The sequence below is a fragment of the Passer domesticus genome, chromosome 6 (genome assembly GCF_036417665.1).
Source record: "Passer domesticus isolate bPasDom1 chromosome 6, bPasDom1.hap1, whole genome shotgun sequence".
In the NCBI taxonomy this organism is placed as follows: domain Eukaryota; kingdom Metazoa; phylum Chordata; class Aves; order Passeriformes; family Passeridae; genus Passer; species Passer domesticus.
In genome coordinates this window covers 53,482,827-53,507,996 of record NC_087479.1, presented here as the reverse complement: position 1 = coordinate 53,507,996, position 25,170 = coordinate 53,482,827, and the positions used below count along the sequence as shown (strand labels likewise).

At 56.9% G+C, this 25,170-nt stretch overlaps 2 protein-coding genes across 4 annotated transcripts; both read left to right on the top strand.

The window, feature by feature from the left end:
• Window positions 1-2,507: 2,507 nt before the first annotated feature.
• Window positions 2,508-19,219, top strand: ANO9 (anoctamin 9). 3 transcript variants are annotated; one of them, XM_064425737.1, is made up of 25 exons: window positions 2,510-2,760; window positions 6,380-6,445; window positions 6,641-6,757; window positions 7,002-7,138; window positions 7,400-7,449; window positions 7,701-7,759; window positions 7,964-8,046; window positions 8,737-8,871; window positions 8,971-9,067; window positions 9,354-9,414; window positions 10,291-10,373; window positions 10,645-10,749; window positions 11,455-11,619; window positions 11,699-11,735; window positions 12,220-12,331; window positions 12,499-12,556; window positions 12,721-12,818; window positions 12,960-13,126; window positions 13,527-13,679; window positions 13,909-14,056; window positions 14,495-14,605; window positions 14,700-14,793; window positions 14,890-15,002; window positions 16,379-16,498; window positions 17,375-19,219. In XM_064425737.1, the coding sequence occupies exons 1-25, from the start codon at window positions 2,755-2,757 to the stop codon at window positions 17,400-17,402; spliced, it is 2,403 nt and encodes an 800-aa protein (XP_064281807.1). In that variant the 5' UTR covers window positions 2,510-2,754; the 3' UTR covers window positions 17,403-19,219. The 3 variants fall into 3 exon arrangements, with proteins under 3 accessions (XP_064281804.1, XP_064281805.1, XP_064281807.1); XM_064425734.1 differs by having other exon boundaries at window positions 2,508-2,760; window positions 7,701-8,046; XM_064425735.1 differs by lacking the exon at window positions 16,379-16,498 and having other exon boundaries at window positions 2,509-2,760; window positions 7,701-8,046.
• Window positions 19,220-19,894: 675 nt separating this feature from the next.
• On the top strand, window positions 19,895-24,979 carry SIGIRR (single Ig and TIR domain containing). Its single transcript, XM_064425738.1, has 10 exons — window positions 19,895-19,970; window positions 21,675-21,779; window positions 22,055-22,241; window positions 22,333-22,463; window positions 22,614-22,754; window positions 22,847-22,990; window positions 23,062-23,164; window positions 23,244-23,394; window positions 24,086-24,272; window positions 24,398-24,979. Exons 2-10 carry the CDS (start codon window positions 21,773-21,775, stop codon window positions 24,598-24,600), a joined length of 1,254 nt encoding a protein of 417 aa, XP_064281808.1. The 5' UTR covers window positions 19,895-19,970; window positions 21,675-21,772; the 3' UTR covers window positions 24,601-24,979.
• Window positions 24,980-25,170: the final 191 nt, after the last annotated feature.

Below are 25,170 nucleotides of genomic sequence, written 5' to 3'. Positions count from 1 at the left end.
GGGATCCATAAGGATCAGCCAGTCCAGCTCCTGCCCTGCCCAGACACCACAACAATCCCATTGTGTGCCTGAGAGCATTGCCGGCAGCCTTGGGGCCGTGACCATTCCCTGGGGAACCTGCTCAGCGCCCGACCACCCTCTCGGGGAAAGAACTTTCTCCTGATATCCAGCCTAATCCTTCCCTGCTCGGAATGAGCACACAGTGCATTAATTACAAGCAGGGTTTCACCCCAAACCACACCCTGTGTTCTGAGTGCAGCTCCAAGGATACCCACACATCCAACAGACCAGGATTTGGGTGAAAACACCCCCAGCTTTATGAGAGAACACAGACATCTGCTGCCATTTCAGCACCATCCTGAATCAGTGCCTTTGCACCCTCAGAAGAGGGAGCTCCCTGCCCAAAAGCACTGCTGCCAGGCAGGGGGTGAACAGGCAGCCTCTATCCAGCCGCAGTGGTTTCACACACAAAAGGATATTTCACACACAGCACGATATTGGGAAGATAACTCTTTTTTTTTTTCCCCCCAACAAAACACTTCAGCAGTCTCCTCAGGTGGGAATTACCATCTCCACATCCAGCCAAGGACTAACAGCTCAGGGAGAGCTCCTGGAGCTTCCCTGCCAATGCTCAGTGCAGGTCAAATCGCTGTCCAAAGCAGCTGGAGTCCAGTGGGTTCAGGTGTGTGACCAACCCAGCAGCCACAGAGCTGATCACATCCTAAATAACTTCCTCTGCTCCCACAGGGTTTGTGTGGCTCCCTCCCCACTTTCAGCCTTTCCTGCTGCCGTACTCAGCCCCAGACACCCGAGAGCAGCAGGAGAGGGAAGCACTGGAGGAGGGACAGCATCAACTTGCTCACCTGCCTTGCTGCAAATGCAGCTAAATCCTGCCCAGGCAAACCCAAATTTCTCCCTAAACAGGAGCAGCAGCAGCATGGTCTTCTCTGAGTGCCATGAAAACTCCTGCAGGGGCTGGATATACCTCATCCAAAGCCGACCTGCAGGCACAGACTCGCCTTCCCCACCGGCTGTGACATCCATGGGCTTTGGGAACTGCTGCTGGGCACAGGAACTCCTGCGCTGTCCGGAGAGCTAAGCCCTGTTCAGGAAGGAGAAGCAGCAGCATGGGAGGAGTGCCACAGCTGTTCCTCCCACAGATAACCCCGTTTCCCTGGAACACGGCAGCACTCCCATTGCAAAGGCCTTTGCCCCGCCGTCAGGTGGAAAGCACCGCCTGGCAGGGCTGCTTCACTCTCTCTGGGTAAACACACACATTCTCCCAGAGATAGAGCCTGTTCTCCACTCCCAGGACATGGATCACCCCTGGAAGGCTAAAGGTCTGCCCACACCTTGGTTTCACACACAGCAGGATATTGGGAAGATAACTCTTTTTTTTCCCCCCAATAATCCCTAGGTCTGGTTTGGCACCTGTTCAAGGCACTTGACAAAGCCACAGGGTGATGGTGGCTTAACTGGGAGCACCACTCTGGAAATGCTGGCTGCCTTTCCTAGCAGAACACAGCTGGATTACCACCCCCAGGACTTGGTTTATTTTACAGCAGCCCACAGGAACGCTGTTGGAGGGCACAAGGGAATCCAGAGCAGTTATTGACCCTCCTGTTATTCCCAGGAAATGCTCTTCTTATTTCTCAATGAAAGCAACTCCCCACCCAAAAACAGGTGTAAGGCAAGATCTGGCTTACACATAACATTTTCACTCAATTTTTATAAAAAGAGTTATTCCCTGTTCCAAGCTATAGGTCCAGTTGGGAGTTGATTCTTTCCCTCTGCTCTGCTCAGGTGAGACCCTACCTGAACTTCTGCATCCAGCTCCAGGGTCACCAGCACAGGAAGGACATGGATCTGTTGGGAATAGTCCAGAGGGACACCAAGTTGATCAGAGGGATGGAGCAGCTCTGCCATGAGGAAAGGCTGAGAGGATTGGGATTGCTCAGCCTGGAGAACAGAAGGCTTTGGGGTAACCTGGTTGCCCCTTCCAGTACCTGAAGGGAGCCTGCAAGGAAGCTGGAGAGGGGCTTTGGACAAGGGCCTGGAGTGACAGGACGAGGAAAGGCTTCCGACTGCCAGAGGACAGGGTTAGATGGAATACTGGGAAGAAATTCTTCCCTGTGAGGGTGGTGAGGCCCTGGCACAGGTTGCCCAGAAAAGCTGTGGAAGTGTTCAAGGTCAGGCTGACAGCACCATTACACATGGGAAAAAAACAGCACACAACTCCCACAGCTGTTTTACCAACCAGTGAGGCGTCAAGAGGAGACTTCTAGAGCTTTCCAGAGCTTCTGCTAATAGCTCTTTTTGGCCAGTTTATGGCACCTCTTGGGGATGTCACAGGGCACCACACACAGCCCTGGCACCACGAGGGGCAGAGGGGAAAGCAGCGCCCTGGAGCTGGCAGGAGGAGCTCAGCACTGTTACCTGCACGGGGCGGTTCTGGGCTTGCCACTCCTCTGGGCGAGGGTGAAGGGCAGCTCCCTCACCTCCTCCTGATATCTGCCCACTGCTAGGCAGAGGCAGCTCCCTCCCAGGGCAGGCACGAGTGCCACACGGAAGTCACAGCACCACTCGGTTCACATGAGACCTCCGAGACCTCGGGCGAAGGAGCTGGGGAAGGAAACCAGAGCGTGAGAGAGCCCAGGAGCCTCCAGCCCACCCTGCACACCAGCGCTCTCCTTAGGAATCCGCCCCGAGGGGCTCCTGGAGAAAGAGGCACTGAGGAAGGCTCTCCGCTTCACCATGCAGGTAGGAACAGAAACTGCCCCGATATTCCCAGGATGCTGCTTTTCAGCACCTGTGCCTTGGGAACACGGGATACACTAACCTCCAATCTCTACCACTCACCTGCTTTCAGCCGTTAAGGTACAAAATTCCTACCACAAGTGTGTGACAGGGAAAGCAGGATGTGGTGCACCATCCCAGGGTGCAGTGGGGTCACACTGGCCCCACATGTTCGTCCCAGAGTTCAAAGGTGCCAGAGCACAGATCAGGGAAGGATGGTATGGATGGAGCTTATGTAAACCTAGGAATGAGCACTACAGAGGTAACAGCCCCAGGCGTTTCAGCAGCACCTGGAATACAGCAAGGGCAGAGGGGGAGCTGTGATCTTTTTCTTCTCTAATTTGGAAGAAAAGATGCAGGTTTTTTTCCTGGGAAAAGCCAGACAAACTCTCCAAAGTCAGGGCAGGTAGTAAAGGTAGAGATCTGTCTGTGCAAGCAAAGGCTGTCCCACTTCTCAGCAAGCCATGGCTAGGGTGGAAGTGCTCCAAGGGAAGCTGCGTAAGAAACATCCTGGAGATAAGACCAATTTGATCATCTCAGTGTGGGTGATAGGAACCACCCAATCCCACACCAATCCATGACTGGAAAACAAGGATGCCAGATCCTCTCCAGGTCCTTGTCCTGAGTTACTCACATGGGTGACTCTGCACACAGCCCAAGGGTGCCTGTGGCCATTTCCCAGAAGGAACTCTCAGGGCAGTGGGTTACCTGGCCAGGGACAAGGACCAATGGTACACCTTGGAGGCACAGAAGCCCTTTTCAAACATGGAAATATGGAAATTGCTGCTTCCCATTGTGCCACTTTTACACCTTTGCACAGCGGCACCTCCACATCCTGTTCCAACCACGGGGCAGGAAGGAGTGAAACTGAAACTGTCCTTCCCGAGAGCAGGGACAGAGCCCAGGGTTCCTACAACCACTGCAGGGCCCAGGTGGCCTTACCTGCACCTGATCCCACTGCCCTGCAAGGCCAGAGCACAGCAGCCACTGTCAGACAGCGTCCCTAATTCCCAGGAAAAAACAATTAGTTGTGAAAGTAGCAGTGATCCAAAGTCCCTGCCCTCTGAGGCTATCCCTGCCCACACATCCCTGCCTTCCCATCAGGAACTGCAGCAGCGGGACAAGGGGGGTGGCTTCAAACTGCCAGAAGGCAGGATTAGGTGGGATATGGGGAAGAAATCCTTCCCTGGGAGGGTGGTGGGGCCCTGGAATGGATTTCCCAGAGAAGCCATGGCTTCTCATCCCTGGAAGCCTCCAAAAGCCAGGCTGGAAAGGCTTGGAGCAACCTGGACCAGAGGTGTCCACATCCACGGCAGAAGGTGGAACTGGACAGGCTTTAAGGTCCCTTCCACCCACACTACTCTATACACACCCCATATGGCCCCAAAAGGAAGCTGGGCACCTGCATGGGAGCCTGAGCCCCAGCAGCCACCGGGATGAATCCAACATCCCGTTTGTGAGCCCACCTTGGCAACCTCTCAGCCTCTTCCCAAGGAAGTGGATGGGCTGGCTGGGATGCTTGGATGCCCAAGCAGGACCATCCCTACAGGTGTTGGAGTTGGGAGCCACCTGGGAACAGAAGGTGTGATGCCAGCAGGTCCCTTCACCTCATCTTAAGCTTTACTGGGGACAGCAGCAGCAGGAAAAGTGTGCCAAGGTGGCATCAGGAACACCCCAAAACGGTCCCATACCCAAAGGATGACTTCCCCTCCACATCCATCTGCAAGATCACAGGTGGCACTGGCAGGGAATTGCTGCAGGATGAGGCTGGTGCACATGGAGGCTGGGAGAAACCAGCCAGGCAGGAATGAGCCAACAGAACAGCAGAGTGTTCCAGCCCAGATCCACGCCAGCATCAGAGCACTGGCAGTGGGCAGATCCCTGAGAGGCTCCCACCCACTCCCCTGTGCCCAGAGAGGGGCTCACACTGGGATACAGGGAACTGCTGCACCCAGTCCTGCCCCCCAAACCCAGCTAGAGCAGATGACAGCACCAGAACCCTCCCCCTGCCTCTTGCTATCAACTGGGGTACCTTTTATCCAAGAGAAGTTCTGGCTCTTGTTACAACAGCACCTCAGGGGAAGAGCATCCCTCTTCTCAAGCCTTCCTGCATCTCATTCTTGTCAGTCAGTCTCCTCATGGCTCTTGTGCTCTGGCTGATCCACGTGAGCGAGCATCTGGCAGAATATCTCAGCCTTTCCTCATCCCGGCCTCTCTGCTCCCATGGCCTCATTCTCCAGTGAAAGCTCGGGATGCAGATCTTACAACAAGGCACAGTTGCACCACCATGGCTCTGCTGCCAAGATTACAGCTGGAGGAACTCGTCTGGCTGGCTGCTCTTTTAGGTCACAGTGTCTCTGGTGACCCAAGTGACAGTATTCCCATCCCTGGGAATTCCCATTCCCCTTCCCGCTGCTGTGCTGCGTCACCTTCCCTCGGGAACAGCGGCATAACTGTGGGGACACACCACAAATCACACCAAAGGGTGGGAAAAAGCCCCACGGGGCAGCTGAGGGCTTCAGCTGAAGGAGAGCAGGGTTAGATGGGATACTGGGAAGAAATTCTTCCCTGTGGGAGTGCTGAGGCCCCGGCACAGGGTGCACAGGGAAGCTGTGGCTGCCCCATCCCTGGAAGTGTCCAAGACCAGATTGGAGCAACCTGGTCTAGTGGAAGGTGTCCCTGGGGGGACTGGATGGGCATGAAGGTCCTTTCCAACACAAACCATTCCATGATGCTTGCTTTGTGCTCCCCCACATCTGCACCCTTGGATGTCTGAGTGTAATTACCTGTAACCAGCTGTGCTCTCCGGAGCCACTGACACACAGGAGGGGAGCAGGCAAAAGCCAGAGTTCAAGCAGTGTTTGGACAACATGGATGCTTGGGGTGGTCCTGTGCATGGCCAGGAGCTGGACTCAATTATCCTTGTGAGTCCCTTCCAACTTGGGATATTCTATGATTTTATGACCAGCAGTTCATTCTCCCCTCTCTGTCCCTTGGCTGCAGCCTGAAGCCTCCAGCATGTTTTCCAAGGAATTTCTTCACCTGCTTTCCTGCAGGGTTGTGCCAGCCTCCAAATGTCTGTGCTCCACTCTCCCTTTACTGGAATTTAAAACTACTTCCCCACCCTCCCCAAAAAGCCAACAGTGCCCTATCTGACAGGAACAGCTGATGAATAGAAAAGGCTGATTAAAGTCTGTAAATCCACTGTAGCATGAAGAGAGAGGGTGAAAGGTAAACATTTCTCCAGTACAAATGTCAGAGCATCAGGTGAAAGAGCTGAGGGAGGGTTCTTCTCCTGGTCCAGATCCCTCACACCCCCAGGGCACAGTTGGGCACGATGAGTTCTAGGGGAGGCTGCACACCCTCCCAAGGCAGCAGTTCCTTCAGCATTCCTAAACAGAAATCCCTGGCTGGCTTGGCAAGACCCCAAACTAGTGATCAGGAGCATGTGGGAGAAGGTTTCCCACAAGCCTGCTCTTACCTCCCTCCCTGAGCATCTCTTGGAGGCTGCTGGAAGAGGAAAACATGGGGTCTCCCAGGGAGCCTGCTGAAGCTTTCCCTTCACTGGTTTTCTTTTCACCAGGATGAAATTCTGCTGACTCCCTGCAGGGAATTTCCTGCTGAGGACACGGACTCCTTTGCCTCCCCGGTAAGCTCTGCTCCCTCTGCATCTGCAGCAAGTCCAGCCCAGCTCAGAGAGGGGACAAATCCCCATTTCCTTTGCTCATTCCCAGTTCCCCTTTACACAGCCACAATGGGGGTCCAAACCTCCAAGAGGCTGGAGCTGAGAAGGAGAGCTCTCAGCTTTCCATCCCTCATAATTTCCTGTTGGTTTTGCGGGCAGAATGAAGAGAAGTGGGATTTTGTCCTGGTGAGTGACATCCACGAAATGGGCAGTGAGAAGGAGATCAAGAGGAAGAAGTTCCTGGATGAGCTGAGCAAGAAGGGCTTCACCATCAAGGTGAGGGGCTGTGGGAGGAAAAGGCAGCAGATACTTGGCCTGACTTGGGCTCCTGCATCCCAGGAAATGGGAGAGGCCAAACCATTGAGCTGTTCACTACATCAGAGCTGGAAAATGACCCACTTGCTCAACCAGCAGAGAAAGACCCCAGCCCCAGGACTCACACAACTCCCAGCCCTTCCAGTTTAGTCCCTTCCCTGCCTCTCTGGCTCTGTTTTAACAGCCCTTCTCTTCCCCTCACCAGAAAATTGAGGACACAAAGCTCTTTTATGGAGTCCGTGCCCCACAGCACATCTTCTGGAAATACCAGTGTCTCCTGACAAACCCCAACAGCAGGCAGCAAAACTTCAGTGCCTACCAGGATGTCCCAGTGACCACCAGGTGGGTACTGAGCTGATTTCCAGCCTCCTGCACTCACTGTTCTCCACACCAGCATCCATTTTCCAGCTCAGTTCACAGCTGTGCCAGGCTTTTCACTTTCCACAGAACCTTCCTTCACCTCCCATGTGCAAAGCTGATGGCTTCTCACTGCCCACATTTCTCCCTCCCTTGCTTCCCTGGATTTTAGTGCACACCTGTGCCCTTCTGTGCCACAAGTCTGTATCCCAGAGCAGCCTTTAAGCAGAGTTTCTCCTTGTTCAGGATACGGGTGGTGCACTTCATCCTCCAGAACACTGTGACGTCTGACTTAGGTAAGGGATTGGGGATCACAGGGGTGATGCTCAACCTGGATCTGCAGGAAGAATCCTGCTCAAGAATCCTGGGCACTGGCACCCCAGTTGCCCTGACACTCTGGGGACAACACAAGAGGGGGAAGCTCAGACAAGTCAATTTGCTGCTGCATCCAGAGGCTGGGAGATTTGGAGTGCAGGAACCAGCAGTTCCTCTGCTCTGTCTCCCCAAAACCCTAAGCCTAACCCTGTCCCTTCTGCTCCGCTCTCAGAGAAGCTGCATGACCTGATGAAGAAGAAGGTGTTTGAGGCAGCCTTTCCCCTGCACAAGGTGAGGCTGAGCACACAGTGCCTGGGAGGAAAATCCAGGAGGGATGGAGGAGCAGGATGGGGTGGGGGGGACCTGGGAGTGACTGGGGCTGCACCAAGAGCTCGATGGGTGAAGGGCAAAGCTCCTGGCAGCTGCCCTGCAGCTGGGCAGGGCACTAAGGGTGCCCTGATGTTCCTGCATCCAACCAACTTCTCTGCTCTCCAGAAAGAAGAGATAAGGGAAATACTAAAGAAGAAGTGGGCTCGCTGGAGAGTTCTATTTAAGGAACAGCCAATTGAGGAGATCAGGTAACACAGGCACAAGAGGCGGATATTTCTAACCAAGAGGTCCCACCTGAAACCCAGAGAGCCCAAAGCCTTTTGCCAGGCTTCTGCATGGTCTTAAAAATCATTAGTTTGAACCTGGCTCTTCTCACAAGCACTGGGCTGCCTCTGCAGCTTCCAAAGCTCTTAGCCTGAGGGTTATCCCTGTGGCTCTGAGCTCCATCTGCTAATCCTGCAGCATGAAACAACCCCCTGTCCGTGAGGACTGTAATGAACCTGTTTGGTTTTCAGCCACATTCAGAAGGCAGAAGAGGTGGGAATGGAGCATCAGTGCTCACAGCCAGCCCGAGGCTGAACTCGGGGCAGTAAAGGCAAAGTGGGGCTCCTACAACCACATGAGATCCCAGGAAAGAGCACGGCTCTTGTTTTTGAAAACTAACTCCATGGGCAGGGGCAGGAGGGCAAAAAGAATGTGTTACTTTATAAACCTGCCAGGGGGCTCAGGTAGAGAGGGGCGATCTTAAAATAGAGGTGCACCTCTGACAACTGGCACAGGATACAGGGTTCCCAGTCCCTCAGTCATTTCTTATCCATGATTCCAACGTGCTCCTCACACCATAAAAACTGAGATACTGTCACCATGGGCATTTTCTAGTGACTCCCAAAATCTGATCTCCTTGCTGGCTGCAATTCCCACCTCACCTTTCCTCCTAGGTGCTATTTTGGAGAGAAGGTGGCCTTGTACTTTGCCTGGCTGGGCTGGTACACCTACCTGCTGATTTTCGCTGCCCTGGCTGGGCTGGCAACCGTCGCAGCTGGGGCTACTGTTTTCAGTTCCAGCCAGGTGAGGTAAGGCCCTTGGGAATGCCAAATGCACATCCCATCCTGCTCTGCAGATGGCTCTGAGGCACCCTTGTCCCCCTTGGTTTCTCTTCTCCTTTCTTCCAGCAAGGAGATCTGTGATGCCAACAACACCATCATGTGCCCGCTCTGCGACCAGAACTGCTCGTTCTGGGTCCTCTCTGACACCTGCACCTATGCCAAGGTAGGGAACCCCCTTTCCAGGGCAGGCTCAAGGTAAAGGAGGGGGAAACACTCCCAGCTCATGCTGCTCCCACACCACTAAAAAGAAGCCCCACCCCAGGTCACAGTCTCCATCATCACCATGGAATATTTTACCAGTAACAAACGCCAGTGTCCATCACCTACCTGCATTTTGCCCTCCTGTAGCACCTTTACCTGTCTCAGGGGAGATGAGCATGCCAAGACCCCGAGGTACCACAGCCCCTGCACCTCAGTGCCCCATCACACTCTTCCTTCATCTCTTCCAGGTCACTCACATGATTGATAACGAGGCCACAGTGGTGTTTGCCATGTTCATGGCCATCTGGGGTAGGTGTCCATGCCTGGGTGCCCACCACATGTGGTTGGGAGAGGGAGCAGAAGGTGGAAAAAGGAACACCAACATAGCTTCACCCTTTGGGAGGGGTTTATATCTCCTCCACTTCCAGAGCCTTCAGCTCCCCTTCCAGACAGAGCAAGAGATAAAACCACCCCGGTGATATCCTCCAGCTCCCCAAATATTCCTTACCTGAAGCTTGTCCTACCTGAACCTTCTGCTCAGCATAGCATGCCCAAAGGCACCCAGCAATTTTCTAGCAGCTGCCTACAAATGGCCACAACCACAGGAAGGAAGGGCCTCCAGACTCCACCTCCACCTTCCCAAATCACTGCAGGGGCTCGTGTTTGCTGTGGAAGGATGGGATCCCATCACTGCCTTAGTTACACACTCACCTGGCTTTTCCACAGCCTCTTCCCTCACCAGCCACCTCAGGAGTGGGCTGGGTGTCCCATCCATGAAGCCATGGTCCTGAGTGCGTCCATGGCCTGGTCACACAGGGACACAATCAGGAGCGTCCATCCAATTAACATAAGGGGTGGTTGGAACTGGAGTTGGAGAGGTGTAGCCTTGCCAGGGTGCAGTGCAGGACATGAATTCCACCTGAAAAGTGACTTATCCCAAATTCCCTACGGACACACTAGACCAGGCCAGTGAAAGCACACCTGCACCATCCCTGTTCCCTCACTGCTGCCTGTCCAGGGCCCTTTCAGGTCACCAAGGTGCAGAGGGGACTGCCTGTCCGTGGACCAAGGCCAGTCCAGGCTGGTTTGCCATCAGGTTGGATGTGATGTGACTCTCTGGGAGACAGAGGGGGGACATTCAGAGCCATCCCTAAGTGTCACTGCACTTTCTCCTTCCCAATCCAGCCACTGTATTCCTGGAGCTGTGGAAGAGGGAGAGAGCCAATGTGGCCACCAGCTGGGACCTGTACGGGTGGGATGAGGAAGAGGTGAGGACACCATCTTTCATGCTCAGTGCTTCCCCTTTCAGGGCAGGAGTCACCTGGGTCTATAAAAGACACATCAGAGGGGTCCCTTGCCCAGACTGAACTCAATCAGGCTTGGCCATGCTCTTGTGGGTTGGGTGCTCACTCCTGTCCTTTCCTTCTCCAGCACTGCTCATCCCATATGTCTATTGACACAAGGGGCACAAAGTGCTGCTGGGTCCTTTCTTTCCCATTTTTAACTTTTATATGTATTTTTTTTTAATTTTTTTTTAAGGAGGAGTTGGCTCTGCAGCTGATCAATAACTCTCAGCACGAACCCCGGCTGTACCAGCACTCCTACTTCCGCAGCACCATTGTCCTCATCTTGGCCCTGCTGATGGTACGTGTGGGTGACAATGGGAACGTTTGGTTTAAGGGCACATGGACCAAAGGAGCAAAGGCACAGATCAGGTTTTTAAGGCAGTTCCATGCCCATCACATGGATCCTGGGGCTTCCTCATGCTCACACCTCACTCTGCTGACGGCAGGGGCCACCCACCCTTCGGGGACATGGGCTGAAGGCTCTGCTCTTGCAGTGAGGATCAAGGCAGTGACATGGAGAGCAGGAAGAGGCAAACCCCAATGCAGTTGTCCCTGCTGTGGGTCATTGGAGACTGGTTCAGGTGGAGACATAGAATCCTGGAATCACAGAATGTTAAGGGTTGGAAGGGACCTTATCTAGTCCCAAGCCCCATGCCATGGGCAGGAACACCTCCCACTACTCCAGGTTGTTCAAGGCCTTGTCCCATCTGGCCTTGAACACTGCCAGCATTGGGGCATTTGAAACATCCCTGGGGAGCCTGATCCACTACCTCCCCACCCTTACAGGGAAGAATTTCTTCCTAACATCCAGCCTAAATTTCCCCTCCTTCAGTTTGTACTCATTACTCCCTCTCCCATCACTACACCCATGAACTTCTCAGCCTCCACCGAAGGGCGCTGGTCGGCCTCTGAGGCCACCTCCAGGGCCCTCCTGAGGGCACCACCAGGTGTGACGGAGCACGTGCCCCCGGTGGCTCCCGACCCCTCCTGTCCCTCCCCACAGATCATGGTGCTGATCGGCATCGCCCACGCGCTCGTCATCTACCGGGCGGTGGCCATGGCCCTGTTCACGCAGAGCGACGTGAGCCTGCTCAGCAAGCACGCCGACATCATCGCCGTCATGACGGGGGCCGTGCTGCACTACCTCACCATCGTCATCATGACCAAGGTGAGGAGACACACGGCGTGCCTGGCAGGATTTCCCCACGGCCAGCCCGCCCTGCTCATCGTGTCCCTCTGTCCTGCAGGTCAACTGGCACGTGGCCCTCTTCCTGTGTGACCTGGGTAAGGGAGATGGGCTGTGTCCCACCTGCACAGCCCTTTTGTCCCGGAGCACAGCCAGCCTCCCATCCCCTTCCCTCCCTCCACCAGCACAAGGCAGTTCCCCGGCAGCTCCAGACAGGGGGGCCAGCAGCCCCCCAGCACACACTCACCTGTGGCCCCCATGCTGTCCCACAGCCAGCTTTGCAGGGACAGTCACCATACAGGGCTGAGACCTGGCATGAGCAGGAAGCCACCCTAGCTCCAGGAGAGGTCACAACATGGATTTCCTCTGAGCTCTAAGGTCCCTTCTCCCTCAGCTCATGGCTCTGAGGGACCTCCCTATTGTCTGAACTTACTTCCCTCAGAGGGCTCAGGTGGAGAGCAGGGAAGGCTTAATGAGTGGCAGATGCCCTTTGGACCTTCAGAGCTGTGGTGGCACCCACGGGGGAGCAGGGCAAGGTCCCACTACTCTGACCAAGCCCCTGGGCATTGCTCCCTTTCCTAGAGAAACCACGGACCTTCTCCCAGCGGGAGAACAACTTCACTGTGAAGATCTTCCTCTTTCAGTTCTTCACAAACTTCTCCTCGCTCATCTACATCGCCTTCTTCCTGGGACGGTGAGTGGAGAACACGGGGCAGCCAGAGTTTGGGATGGGTGTTCCTGACTCTCCCCAGGGTGTACGGACAGCCCAGCCCCTCTGCCCTCCCCACCAGGCACAGGGACCCCAGCTGGGACTCAGGAGGGCCATGACCCCATGGGTATCACTGTTGCTTCCTTGCTCAGGATCAATGGCCACCCAGGGCACTACGTGCGCATCGCTGGCCACTGGAGGCTGGAGGAGGTGAGGCACCCACTGACCCCACAAACAGCTCCTCCTCTTCCTTTCCTTACTGCCCTGGGAGCCTCTGGGAAGCTCAGCTTTCTCCCATAGCACCTGCCAAAGGGTCCCTTGGGCCCACCCACCCTGCTTGCAGGGCACTACCCCTGTCTTGTTGTCCCCTCTAGTGCCACCCTAGTGGCTGCATCACCGACCTCTTCATCCAGATGGCTGTCATCATGGTGCTCAAGCAGACCATCAGCAACATCATGGAGTATCTCATCCCGTAAGCTTCCCACACTGACGCTTTCCACAGAGAGGAACCCTGGTCTTCTTCCTTTTCCCCTTCCTCCAGGGATGTGCTGGCAGCAGCCCAGCCCAGCTGTCCTCTGCAGGCAGCCACACAAATCCCTCTCTCCCACTGCAGTTTGATATCCCACCAGCTACGGAAGAAGAAAAAGCACCCCAAGAAGAGAAGTCTAATGTTAGGAGAGGAGGAGGAGGCAGAGGACCCCTGCAAAAGGCAGTGGCTGAATAACTATGAACTCAACGAGGTCAACGTCTTCAGCTTGTTCAACGAGTACCTGGAGATAGGTATGTGGAACAGATCCATGTGTGCTCCTTGGCTGGGGAGTGATGGATGCTATGGAGTCCATACACAGCACCACACCCAGCCCCACTCTGAGAGCCCTGGGACACCAGGATCATTCCCAAAACAGAGAGCAAGCAACTGTGCTAGCTTTGGGCCCTGCCTCAGACCTTCCTCTCCTTCCAGGGCCACAGCTGTAACCCCAGGGTGTGCCTGTGGCTGGCTGGCTCACCTGTCCCCACAGATCCCACCCTCTGACAGCCCTATGAGAGCTGGGTGTCCATCTCCTCTTCCACCCCTGCAAACCCCTCTGACCCAAGCCACCAAGCAGGACAAACCCAAGCTGAGGGAGATGTCCCCTCTGCGGTGGCTTCACACCAGCACTCTGCATTTGCCCCTCCACAGTGATCCAGTACAGCTTCACCACCATCTTCGTGGCAGCCTTTCCTCTGGCCCCGCTGCTGGCCCTCATCAACAACGTCATCGAGATCCACATGGATGCCATCAAGATGATGCGGCTGCGCCGGCGCATGGTGCCCAGGAAGGCCAAGGACATCGGTGAGAGGGGTCCTGCCAGCACCAGGCTGAGCCCCTGAGCCCCCCTGGCTTTGGCACAGCACAGGGAGAGCCATGAGTCGGAGAAGGACAAGCTGCTTCAGACTCTGCCAGAGGCTGAAGCTCAGCTTGGAGGCTCCTTCCTTGACCTGGCCATGCTAAAGCTGTCCCTGAGCTGGCATGGTGGCAGTAGGCTGGCAGAGGGACCTCACAGGTTGCTCCTCTCCCACAGGGATCTGGCTGCAGGTCCTAGAGGCCATTGGCATCCTGGCTGTCATTGGGAACGGGCTGGTGATCGCCATCACCTCCGACTTCATCCCCGTGCAGGTCTACAAGTACATGTACAGCCCCTGCATGAGGGAGAACCACACCAGCATGGAGTGAGTTCAGTTCTGAGACAGTCCCTGCCCTCAGCATCCCCACGGCCCTGTCCCCACAGCCGTGTCCCCTCCTACCTCAGTGCCACCAATGCAGGAGCACAAGACAGCTGAGCTGTCCCCCAAAGCAAAGTGGGGGGGAAAGGGGAGCAGGGGAACATCCCCACATAGCATCATCACATCATCCCTGTGAAAGGAAAGGGCTGTGTGTAACACTGGAGAGCTACAGGATTCCCAGGATGCAGGCACATGCTCTCTCCTGTCCTCCCTCTGTTTCTCCAATCCTTGGCTGACTGACCCAGTTAACTCAAAATGGACAGAAGCCTCTGAGCCCTCCATTTCCACCAGGCTTTGTGATGGTGGGCAGTGAGAGCCCCAGGTGGGTTCTGCTTCCCCAGAACAGGGGGTACAATCCGTGCTCAACCCGGTCCTTCCCCACAGCTGCTCCACTGGCTACATCAACAACAGCCTCTCCGTATTCCACATCCAGGACTTCGAGCCCCACACCAAGGTGCTGCCAGAATTTAAAGGGAAGCAGATCAAGGAGTGCAGGTAAGAGCAGCCCCCTGCCACCCCGTGTCCCTCACCGTGACATCCAGGCCAGAACGGAACGGCCTGGGCTGGCACGGACGGAGCTGTGCCGCAGGTACCGGGATTACCGGAATGCTGACGACTACACCTACACTGTCCAGTTCTGGCACATCTTCGCAGCCCGGCTCGCCTTCCTCATCCTCTTCGAGGTGGGCACCCAGGGAGGCAGGAGAGGGCTGGGAAAGGGGTTGGATGTGTGCCTCGTGCCCGGGCTGGGAGCCCCTGACTGCCTTTGCTTCCCACAGCACGTGGCTCTGTGCGTGAAGCTGATCGCAGCCTGGTACATCCCCGATGTCCCCCAGAAGGTCAAGAATAAAATTCTGACGGAAAAACACAGCAATCTCCGCAATGAGCTGAGGTGGGTGATGCCCTGGAAGGTGCCAGGGGTTGCCAGGTTTCAGGATCTGTCTGCTCTGGAGCCCCTCTTCCTTCAGAAAAAGAAAAGCTTCAATTTAAAACAAGAAGCGATTTTGCCCAGGGAAGGACTTGGTCCAGGTTTTCCATCTCAACTTTGTTTAAAGAGAAAGGATTAAGTATTTCAGTAGGAAACAGAACCATTGTAGCTGCCCCAGTGCCGCTGTCCCATACTAAGCCCTGCTCTGGGAAGGGCTCAGCCTGACCCCTTTCCATGGCCACCCTGTCCCAGCTGCTGCCCATAATCCCAAGGGGAGCAGATAGCGGGGTTCAGGAAACCCTGTGTCTTGGTTTGGAAAGACAGGTGTCTGTTAAGGAAGGCAGGAGCCTTCCTTGAAATGGAAAATGTCAACCCTCTCCCTCCAAATTATAATTTTGAAATTAAGGGGCTCTCAGGCAAAGACATGGGAATAGGAATAATAGTTCTTTACTAGAAAAACTAAAAATACAAATGTCATAGTATAAAAAAAGAAAACAAACCCCTGACAGAGTCAGAATACAACCTGACACCCTGTTGGTCAGGGTGCTGGCAGCAGTCCCATTAAATGGTGGCTGCAGCCCTCCTGCAGTGCCAGCTGTGCTTCTGGGGGAGCAGGGATCCTGGAGAAGGGTGGAGTTTTCCTCTGAAGGTCCAGGGGTGCTGTAGATGGGCCTGGTCTTCCTCTGAAGATCCAGTGGAGAAAAAAAGCTGCTCCTCGGGGAATCCAGTGGGAAAGGCTGCTGTGGTGTTCCAAATCTCTGATTATATCCGGGTAGGAATGCTTGGCTCCTCCCCCTGGGCAGAGCATCTCCCAATGGATGATGCAATTTTATCAGCCATGCAGTGACACTCACTGGCCCATTAACAGAAGATAGTTCCCAGAGGGAGGATTGGTTGTGGAAGAGATAAAGCTGCCCAATGAACAGAGGATAACTGCCCCACCTCTAACAGATGGCAGATAGAATACACACCCCCACTAACATCTTTCAACCTAAGACAGCCTGTCCTGGTTTGACAGTAGCCAAACTCCAGGCACCCACAAAAGCCACTCACTCGCCCTCCCCTGCCACAGCTGGATAGAGGAGAGAAAAAATTAGCAAAGAATTCATGAGTTGAGATAAGGACTGGGAGAAAACACTCCAAGGGCAAAACAAGCTCAACTTAGAACTACAAAGTGAATTTATCACTAACAAACTCAGAGGAGGATAATGAGCAGTAGAATAAGCCCTTAAAACACCTTTGCTTCCCCCAACCCTTCCCACCTTCCCACCGACAGTGCAGGGGACAGGGCATGGAGGTTTTGGTCAGTTCATCACCCGAGGTTTTCTTCCACTGCTCAGGGAGAGGAGTCCTTCCTCTGCTACACCATGGGGTCTCTTCCCACAGGAGAGAGTTCTCTGCAACCCTCTCCACCACGGCTCCAATCTCACAAGCAGGAATCCTCCCAAAACTGCTGCAATGTGAGTCCCTCCCATGGGCACACAGTCCTCCTAAAGCTGCTGTGGTGTGGGTCACTTTTCCATGGGGTGCCATCCTCCAAGGACAGGCTGCTCCCGCCTGGAAGCAGGGCCCCCTCTCTCCACCAGGTCTCCCACTGGATCACAGTCTCCTCCAGGCATCCATCTGCTCATTTCCCCCATGGGCTGCAGGTGGATCTCTGCATCCCCCATGGATCCCCACGGGCTGTGGATGGATCTCTGCATCCCCCATGGGCTGTGGATGGATCCCTGCATCCCCCATGGATCCCCATGGGCTGTGGGTGGATCTCTGCATCCCCCATGGGCTGTGGGTGGATCTCTGCATCCCCCATGGATCCCCATGGGCTGTGGGTGGATCTCTGCATCCCCCGTAGATCCCATGGGCTGCAGGGACACAGCTGCTTCAGCATGGTCTCACCACAGTCTGCACAGGAATTTCAGCTCCAGCACCTGGAGCAGCTCTTCCTCCTTCTTCTGCACTGGCCTTGGTGTCTGCATCTTGTTTCCCTCCTCCTCTTCTCTGCCTTGCAAAAAAACCTGTGCCCCTTTTTGTTTTGAGTTTCTTCTCAAATATGTTATCAACATCTCCATCTCTGATTGTCCCAGTCTTGGCCAGCAGCATGTCCATCTTCAGAGCCATCAGGGATTGGCTCTGCCAGACAGGGTGGAAGCTTCCAGCAGCTTCATTTCTGCCTTCCTACTGACTGGGATTTCCCACAAACAGGGCTTTCCCACAAACAGCCTGCCATTCTTTCTCCATCTGTTTTGGGGAAGAGGCCCTGTTCCTGCTCAGAGTGTTTTTCCACACCTCCCAGCACAGACAGTTCACCTCCCAACGCCTCTCTCCTCTCTCCCCAGCACGGCAGAATACTCCACCGAGGTGTAGCCACAGCTCACCAAGGAGAAGGAGAACACGGACTCGAGCCCCTTTCCCAGCCTGGCAGTGCCAGGGGTGCCGGATGAACCCCAGGACACGGTGCCACATGTCCCATCTGGGACCAAGCTGGACCTGAGCTGGGAAGCAATGACCAGACAGTGGCTTCACAGGAGCAGGCTGCTTTCTGACTTGGGAAGGAAGGATGCTGTGGCAGAGCCGGGATGTGCCTCCCCACACTGGGGATGTGCTGGGACAGAGCCGTGGCGCTGGGGACAAACCCTGGGCAGCATTCAGATGCAGGATCACCTGGATCCTTGTCACTCACTTCCTTAAGCACAGGAAACACCACTTACCTCGTTCCAGGCTCCCTCTCCAGCCCTTTTGTTGCACTTTGGCCCTGCTTTTTCCACTGCCTTCAGTGACCTCCACTCCACTGGGGCACTTGAGTCCCTTTCAGCAAACTCCTCCCCGGCACGGCTCCCCAAGGCTGCAGCTCCACCCTGCTGTCTGCAGGACGCGGCTCCCCGCTCCTTGGGAAAACGCCGCTGTTATCTCGCGTTTAGCTCCGGGCTCAGCCGGGTCCTGAGAGCTGCTCCCGGCTCAGCTGCCACCAGCCATCGGTAAATAAACACAACACCCACGTGGACGACTGCCTGGTATTGCTCCTGCCTTCCTCCTCTGCCATCCCCAGTCATCCCCCAAAACCCTTCCTTGTCTTAGTGGGGGCAATCACAGCAGGTGGCAGCTGCAGTGCCCAGTCTGAGGGCTGTGTGGGAGCTGGCTGGTGGGACACCAGGATTTGGCCATGCACAGTGGGAACACACCCTGGTAAAGGTGCCAGGATAACGGAAATACCTGGGGGAAATGGGAAAAACGCAGCAAATCCCAAATGATAGGGTTATCCCACATTTTCCTTTAGAGACATCACTACTGGCTGGCCCACCTACTCCAGACAGAACGAGTTGGTCTGCAGCAGGAATGAGGTGACACCCCAGGACTGGACAGGTGCCACAGCTCAGGGGGCTCTGACAGGGCCCTGAAATGGCAGGGCACCACCCTGGCACTGCCCCTGTCCCACAGGGGTCCTGCCAAAGACACTTCCCAAGGTGTCAGTCCTGGGGACTGTGCCCTGGGGGTGACACACCCCAGTCAGGACTGCAGGGAAAGGCACCAGGGTTAACTCAGCCTCAAAACTTCACTCCCAAGAGCATGGAAAACCACAAACAACCCCATAGGGAACAGAAAGGAGCTTGCTGAGCCCTAAGGCTCGTCCCGTTTTTGCACCATTGTGACCAAAACTGGATCTGCTCCTCCATGTAATTTACCTACCACAGGGATAACCCTGATGGACAAGAAAGATCTTATCAGCTCCTGGTTTGCTCCCAAGCCTCCCCACACCCCTGCCATCCCCAGGACCTGGGCTTCTTCCATGCAATCCTTCACCATCCCACAAATCCAACAGATTTACACTGGATTGTTCAGCTGATGGATCACAGTGTCCGTGAGAAGTGGGCAGCCCTCAAAAAAGGCTGCTCCAATACTTGCTGCCCAAACACACAGCCAGTGGGTGCAGGGCCCAGGAGCAGGGGATTCTCCCCAGAGATGGCAGCAGGGATCTGTCCCTTTCCCTTCCCACAACAAGCCAACAGCACTGGTAGCTTATCTCCTAAACAATGAGGAGTCAGAGGGTGTTTCTCCATGGGAACAGGCTCAGAGTCCTGCCTGTGACCTGTACCTGTTTATTTATATATACAAAGTTATCCAATATACATCTATGTACATTTATGTATTATAAAATATAATTTATATATATATATGAAAATACATACACTGCACCCATGGCCCTCTTCTCTTCTTGGCCTTAAATCACGTGCTGGTTGATGCTTTTCTGGCTCAGGCTGGTGTTTGTCCAGGAGCTGCTGGTGCTGCTGTGACCACATCCATGATCCATGCCTGGGGCGTGCCGAGGCTCTAATCACCTCCATGGTAATTAGCACAGGGGATATCTGCTGTCTACAGTGGCCGGATCCAGCTCCCCACAGCCAGTGCCAGCTGGAGCAACCACCTCCAGCAGCAGCTTCATCTGGCAAAAAGGCTCTAAAGTCACAGAGAGGACGAAAGGGAGGAGAAGGACACAAACAGGAGACCCCACAGCTGATGGCAGGTTTTCTTCTCACCCTGACACCTCTGTGGGCTCTTCCAGCCTGGAAAACCGGGCTCCTCCTTGGCCCCCAAGCCTTGTGACACCTGCTGGGTGTGTTGCCGTCCCCCTCCTCTTTTCTCGTCTCTTTTCCCCTCCCCTGAAGCCGGAGTTGTAGAATTCTCCCCCCGCAGGTTCAGGTGGAGGTGGAGCAGTGGGAGGGAGGCACAGCCAGCCCTTCCCACGGGCCTGGCGCCCGGGGATTGGGGCAGCGGCAGCGCCCGCCGAGGGCAGGGGCTGAACTGGGAGGAGAAATAGATAAACTATTAAAACAGAAAGGGAAAAAAAAGAGAAATTCCAAGCACTCATCTGGCCGGTCGGGTCGGCTCAAGCGGGAGGCGACGAGCAGGAAGCCTACGGCTGGGGAAGATCCAAAGGTAAATGCAGCTCTGTTCTGCTTTTCTTTCCGTGCTGAAGCCGCCCCAGATGAGGTCAGCAGGGTTTCACCTTCACCCCATTCCCTGTGCGTTCCCGTTCTGGCTCTCCTTCGCCCTCCATCCCGCTTGCTGCCTCGGCACACCCACCCCACAACTCCCTGGCCAGGGTGCCTCCCTGCCCTCCCCACAGCCGTGTTCCAGGGAATGCCGTGCCCAGCCATCATTCTCCACCCCACAATGTCCACACGGTGCTCTGCCTCAAAGCCGGGGTGTCCCCAGGCCGGGATGTGGGAAATGGGAGCTGCTGCTGCCCGTTAGCCGGTGCTCCTCCCTCCCTGGCCCTCGGCAGCCCCAGCACCCACTCCCTGCCATCCAGCACTGCCCTTCCCTGCACCAAAGGGCTCCATGGGTTTTTTGGGGCCTCCCCACACCCCCTGGCCAGGCTGCAGCTCGTTGGAGCTTCCTTATTCTGACCATCAGAGGAAATGGCTTAGGAGTGACCCAGCCAGGAGCAGAGCTGGAGCATCACACCAGGCAGAGACAGCCCCATGCCACCCTCATAAGCATCTCCCACCCTTTCTCCACGTGAAGTCCAGGTGGGCTGGCTCGCCTCCACCCCGTCCTCTTCCTTCCCTGGCCATGGAGAAACTCAGTTAATCCTTTAGGTATAAATCACTTCCAGCTGCTCAAGCTGAACATGTACTGGGCGTCTCTCGCGTACCTTGATCCCTGGTTTCACCCCACGCCTGGCACTGGGCTGCTCCAGAGGGAAGCACCGTGCCTGCATCCCTGCTCCAAGCCAGGCAGCCCCACAGACCTCCCCTTTCCATTCCACACCAACAAACACCGGGGGAGCAACCCTGCTCCCACCCAAAATCAGGGTGCAGCCAGGAGTGCTGAAACTCCACAGCAAAGAGGAGCCCTGGGAGAGGCTTTCACCCCTCCTGACTCCCAGAGTCAGTCTGGGAGTTAACCATGGAAACACGGGCACTGTGACATCCCTGAGACTGCCACCTCAGCCCCAGCACCCACATCACCCACATCAGGTGTGTGGGGACAGAGCCCAGCCTTGCCAGGCTCTGCTCCCTGTATCCGCCTCTTCCCACGGGGCCATGGCAGTGATGCCAGCTGGGGGGTCCCTCTGTGCCATCCCTGTGCTCCCCGCTTGCCTGGAATGCTGTGCCAATCCCTGGGCACAGCCACGGGGTAGCAACACACCGGGAACACGGCACCCGCCGGGGAGCTCTCCAGGTGGGAGCTGCGTTTCCATAAACAAACCAGACCGCTGGTAATTAGCAGGTTCAAGGGCATGTCAGGCTGGAGGCAGCTCTGCAGCCCAGGCAGGGGGTTGGCAGGTGAAGGAGGTACCACCGAGACCCCCAAATCTGGGGTTTCCCATGGCTGAGCTCATTTCCCCACCTTGGTTTTGGATCTGGGCTGAAGCCATATTTTTAAAATCCTGCAACCCCCGGCTGGTCATTAATCACCTCCCACACGTAAATTCACGGTTGGGAAAGCCAGGCTGGGAGTCAGTGCAGGGAGGGCAGGTGACACAGTGGCCACCAGGCTGTGGGTAGGACGTGGCTTTGGCTTTACCACAGAGCAGCACCCACCACCCCCAGTGGGAATCGCTGCGGGGGCCGAGGGGGGTGGCCGTGCCCTGCCTGTGCCAGCACTCCCAGAGCTGCTCCCGCTGTGTCCCAGGCCCAGCCCGCCCTGTGGCAGAGGCGGGCGGACTTTGTCCCCCCCGGAAGACGCCGCGTGAGATGCTGGCAGCGCCCGCGCCTGTCACCTGAGCAGCCATGGCAGGTAGGTGAGATCCCACTTCTCCCCTGTTCTCAGCTGGGAAGGAGCCCTGTGCAAGCTCAGCTGGGGGTCCTGCTCTGCTGTCACCTCTTAGGGTGCCGAGGGTCCTTCCCAGCCCCCAAAACCGGCTCGGCATGTTGCTCAACAGCCACGAACACCACTCGCTGCCAGACCCCCAAGGCAGAGCTTGTTTTTCTGGGATGGCTACAGCAGTCACGTGCCCTGGGGGGAGCTGGATCAGCTTTCCCATCCAAACCCCCTCCCCTCTGTGCCCCCAGACCTTTGCAGCGTGCCCCCCGAATTCCTGGTGCCGGCTGCCAACGAGACGCTGGACGTGGTGCTGGGGAGCCAGGTCGAGCTGAACTGCACCGTGCGCTGGGCAGGCACCGAGCACTGCCAGCCCATTCCCACCTGGAGCAAGGATGGGCAGTGGCTGGGCAGCGGGAGCAGCCAGGACACTGTCTGGTAAGGAGCCTGCCCTGGGGACATCCATCTATCTGCTTTTGGGGTCTGTCACCACACGGCCTGACCCACAGCATCCCCCATGTCCTGTCAGGTCTGGCCAAAACTCCTCAGAGCAGCTCCTGGCCAGCGTCCTGCAGCTCAACCTCACCCACGATGCTGATTTCGGGGTGTTTGCCTGCTGGATCAGCAATGCCACGGCCACCTTCACCCTGCGGCGAGCCGGTAGGGACTGCTGGTGACAGGGAGGGGGCATCCCACGGAGAGCCCAGGCGCACAGGGGGATTGAGGAGAGTGATAGGGGCTCTGCTGCTTCTCCCACAACCTGCACCAAACCCAGCTATGCTGCTCACCGTGCCCTTCCTGTCCTGGCAGAGGCGGTGGGGCATGTGCCAGCGGTGCTGGCAGCCCTCCTGGTCCTGGTGCTCCTGGTGCTCCTGGCTGTGCTCTACGTCCGGTGCCGCCTGAACGCGCTCCTCTGGTACCGGGACCGCTACGGAGAGCTGGAGATCAACGGTGAGCCAAAGGTGTTCCCACTCACACTCACTCTGAGTCTGGGGGCTCACACAGCCCTTCCCATGTTATCCCTGCTCCGTGGATCTCCCCAGATGGGAAGCTCTACGATGCCTACGTCTCCCACGCCACTGCCCCCGATGACCGGAAGTTCATCCACTTCATCATGAAGCCGCAGCTGGAAAACCGCCACGGCTACAAGCTCTTCCTGGACGAGCAGAACATCCTGCCCAACTCAGGCAGGCACCAGGCAGGGCTGGGCAGGGGGTGGCACAGGGGCCTGGGGGCTTGACACCCTTTTTGCCCACAGAGCCATCAGCTGACCTCATCATGAATGTCAGCCGGTGCCGGCGCCTCATCGTGGTGCTCTCCGTCGCGTACCTGGAGCAGGAGTGGTGCAACAGCAGCTTCAGGTAGGAGCAGAGCAGCTCCCACTGGAGAGGAGAGGGGCTGCTGGGTCCCTCACCCTCCTGTCACCCACTTGTCTGGCAGGGAAGGGCTCTGGAGGCTGCTGGAGCTTTCCAGGAAACCCATCTTCATCGTCTTCGAGAGCCAGTACCGGGAGATCACCCACCCTGCCATCACCCTGCTGAAGCAGCACCGAAGCACAGTGACCCTGCTGGTGTGGAGAGCCGGCTCCATGGTGAGTGCTGAGCGGGATCCTGACCCCACCCAGAGCCCCCTTTCCCTCCCCAGCACCCCGCAGTGCCAGCCTCCTTCCCTGCTGCCCTCTGGGGCTGCCCCATGGTGACAGCAGAGCAGGACCCATCCCACCAGCACCCCACCTTCCATTCCCAGCTCCCCATTTTGGGTCAGCCTCCCTGCTGCCCTCTGGGGCTGCCCCATGGTGACAGCAGAGCAGGACCCATCCCACCAGCACCCCACCTTCCATTCCCAGCTCCCCATTTTGGGTCAGCCTCCCTGCTGCCCTCTGGGGCTGCACCCCAGGCTCCAAGGTGGGGCACTCACCTTTTGGAGGACATTTAAAAACCCAACCAGAAGAGCCCCGGATCTGGGAGCTCACCCCCCAAACCCTTATGGTCAGGAGGACCCTGTGACACTGCAGGGCCTCCCCAGCCTCAGCTCCCCGAGCAGAGCTGTGGCCCAGGGCCGCTCCGGCCATTTCGGGGCCAGCCTGGGAGCCGGAGCCCTGGGGAGCGTTCCAGCAGGTCGGGCCGGTTTCTCCGCCGGCGCGTGGGCACGGTGCCACGCCGGAGCACAGCCTCACCTTGGCCGAGCTCCCAGCGCCGGGGAGAGCGAGCCGAGCCCGTGGAACCCTGCGGGGCCGTGCTCCGCTGGTCCCGGCCCGGCTCATCCCCTCGGCACCCCTGCAGACCCCATCGTCGGACTTCTGGAAGGAGCTGTGCCTGGCCCTGCCGCGCAAGGTGTCCTTCGCGGGGGGAAGGAGCGTGGGGGACCCGCAGACCCAGCTGCAGGAGGACAAGGACCCCATGCTGATCCTGCACAGCAGCTACCTGGACAGCGCAGGAGACCTGGACCCGGACGGGGACCTCGGCACAGGTCCGTGTCCCTGCTGCTTCTCCCGAGGGGACGGATGCGCGCTGGAGGTCACTCCTGGGCTTTGCCTGCGGGGTGGGTGCAGCCCCTTCCCCCTCCACGTAAACCCATCTCCCTGCTCCTGCCAGGCCTCCGAGGGCGCGTCTTCGGAAGCCCCCCGCCGCCCCGCCTGGGTGGGCGCAGCGCTCCCGGGGCTCCGGCGCCCAGCGGGACGGAGGACGCGCAGCTGCGGGACGGGCAGCGCTCCGAGCTCGACGTCTCGGACCTGGGGTCGCGCAACTACGGCGCCCGCACGGACTTCTACTGCCTGGTGACCGAGGATGACATCTGAGCAGGGCCACAGGCGTCCCCCAGCCCCGTGGGGACACACGGAGCAGGTCAGGGCTGAGGAGCCCGGGAGTGTCGATGGGATCAGAGCCACGGCTGTGCTGGGAAAGCAGGAGCTGGCTCCAAAGTGGAGAACTGGAAAACCCTCACCAGGAACACCATGCCTGTAATACCTCAGTGCCACCCCTGGGTGCCACCCAGGTGGCTGGGCCGTGTCCCTTGCCGTGGGTGGCAGGTATGTTCTTCCTGCATGATGGACAAGCGCTGGGATGGGTGATGCTCTCCGAGGAACAACGCGCCCCAGCCCCAGGGAGTGCCTGACAGGAGTGGTGGCAGCGCCTTTGTCCCAGATGGAAACCCCCGTGACAATAAAAGGCTGCTGCACCCACTGCATCTGTCCATGATGGGGACACAGGTGACATGGGGGGGTCTCTGATCTGTCCTTCCCACACCAGTGTCCCTGTCACACTAACTCTGAGCCAAGCCAGGCACAGAGCGTGGCATGGCACTGCAGAGCGAGCTCACCTTGTGCTGGTGTCCCCACGGCACTGGTGTCACCAGGACACTGTCCCCC

Excerpts from the sequence above, each read along its gene's own strand:
- ANO9 (XM_064425734.1), top strand. Across the intron at positions 8,047-8,736 it reads CAGCCAATTGAGGAGATCAG|GTGCTATTTTGGAGAGAAGG; the intron begins GTAACACAGGCA and ends CTTTCCTCCTAG. Across the intron at positions 13,127-13,526 it reads CAACGAGTACCTGGAGATAG|TGATCCAGTACAGCTTCACC; the intron begins GTATGTGGAACA and ends GCCCCTCCACAG.
- SIGIRR (XM_064425738.1), top strand. Across the intron at positions 22,991-23,061 it reads GAACATCCTGCCCAACTCAG|AGCCATCAGCTGACCTCATC; the intron begins GCAGGCACCAGG and ends TTTTGCCCACAG. Across the intron at positions 23,395-24,085 it reads TGTGGAGAGCCGGCTCCATG|ACCCCATCGTCGGACTTCTG; the intron begins GTGAGTGCTGAG and ends GCACCCCTGCAG.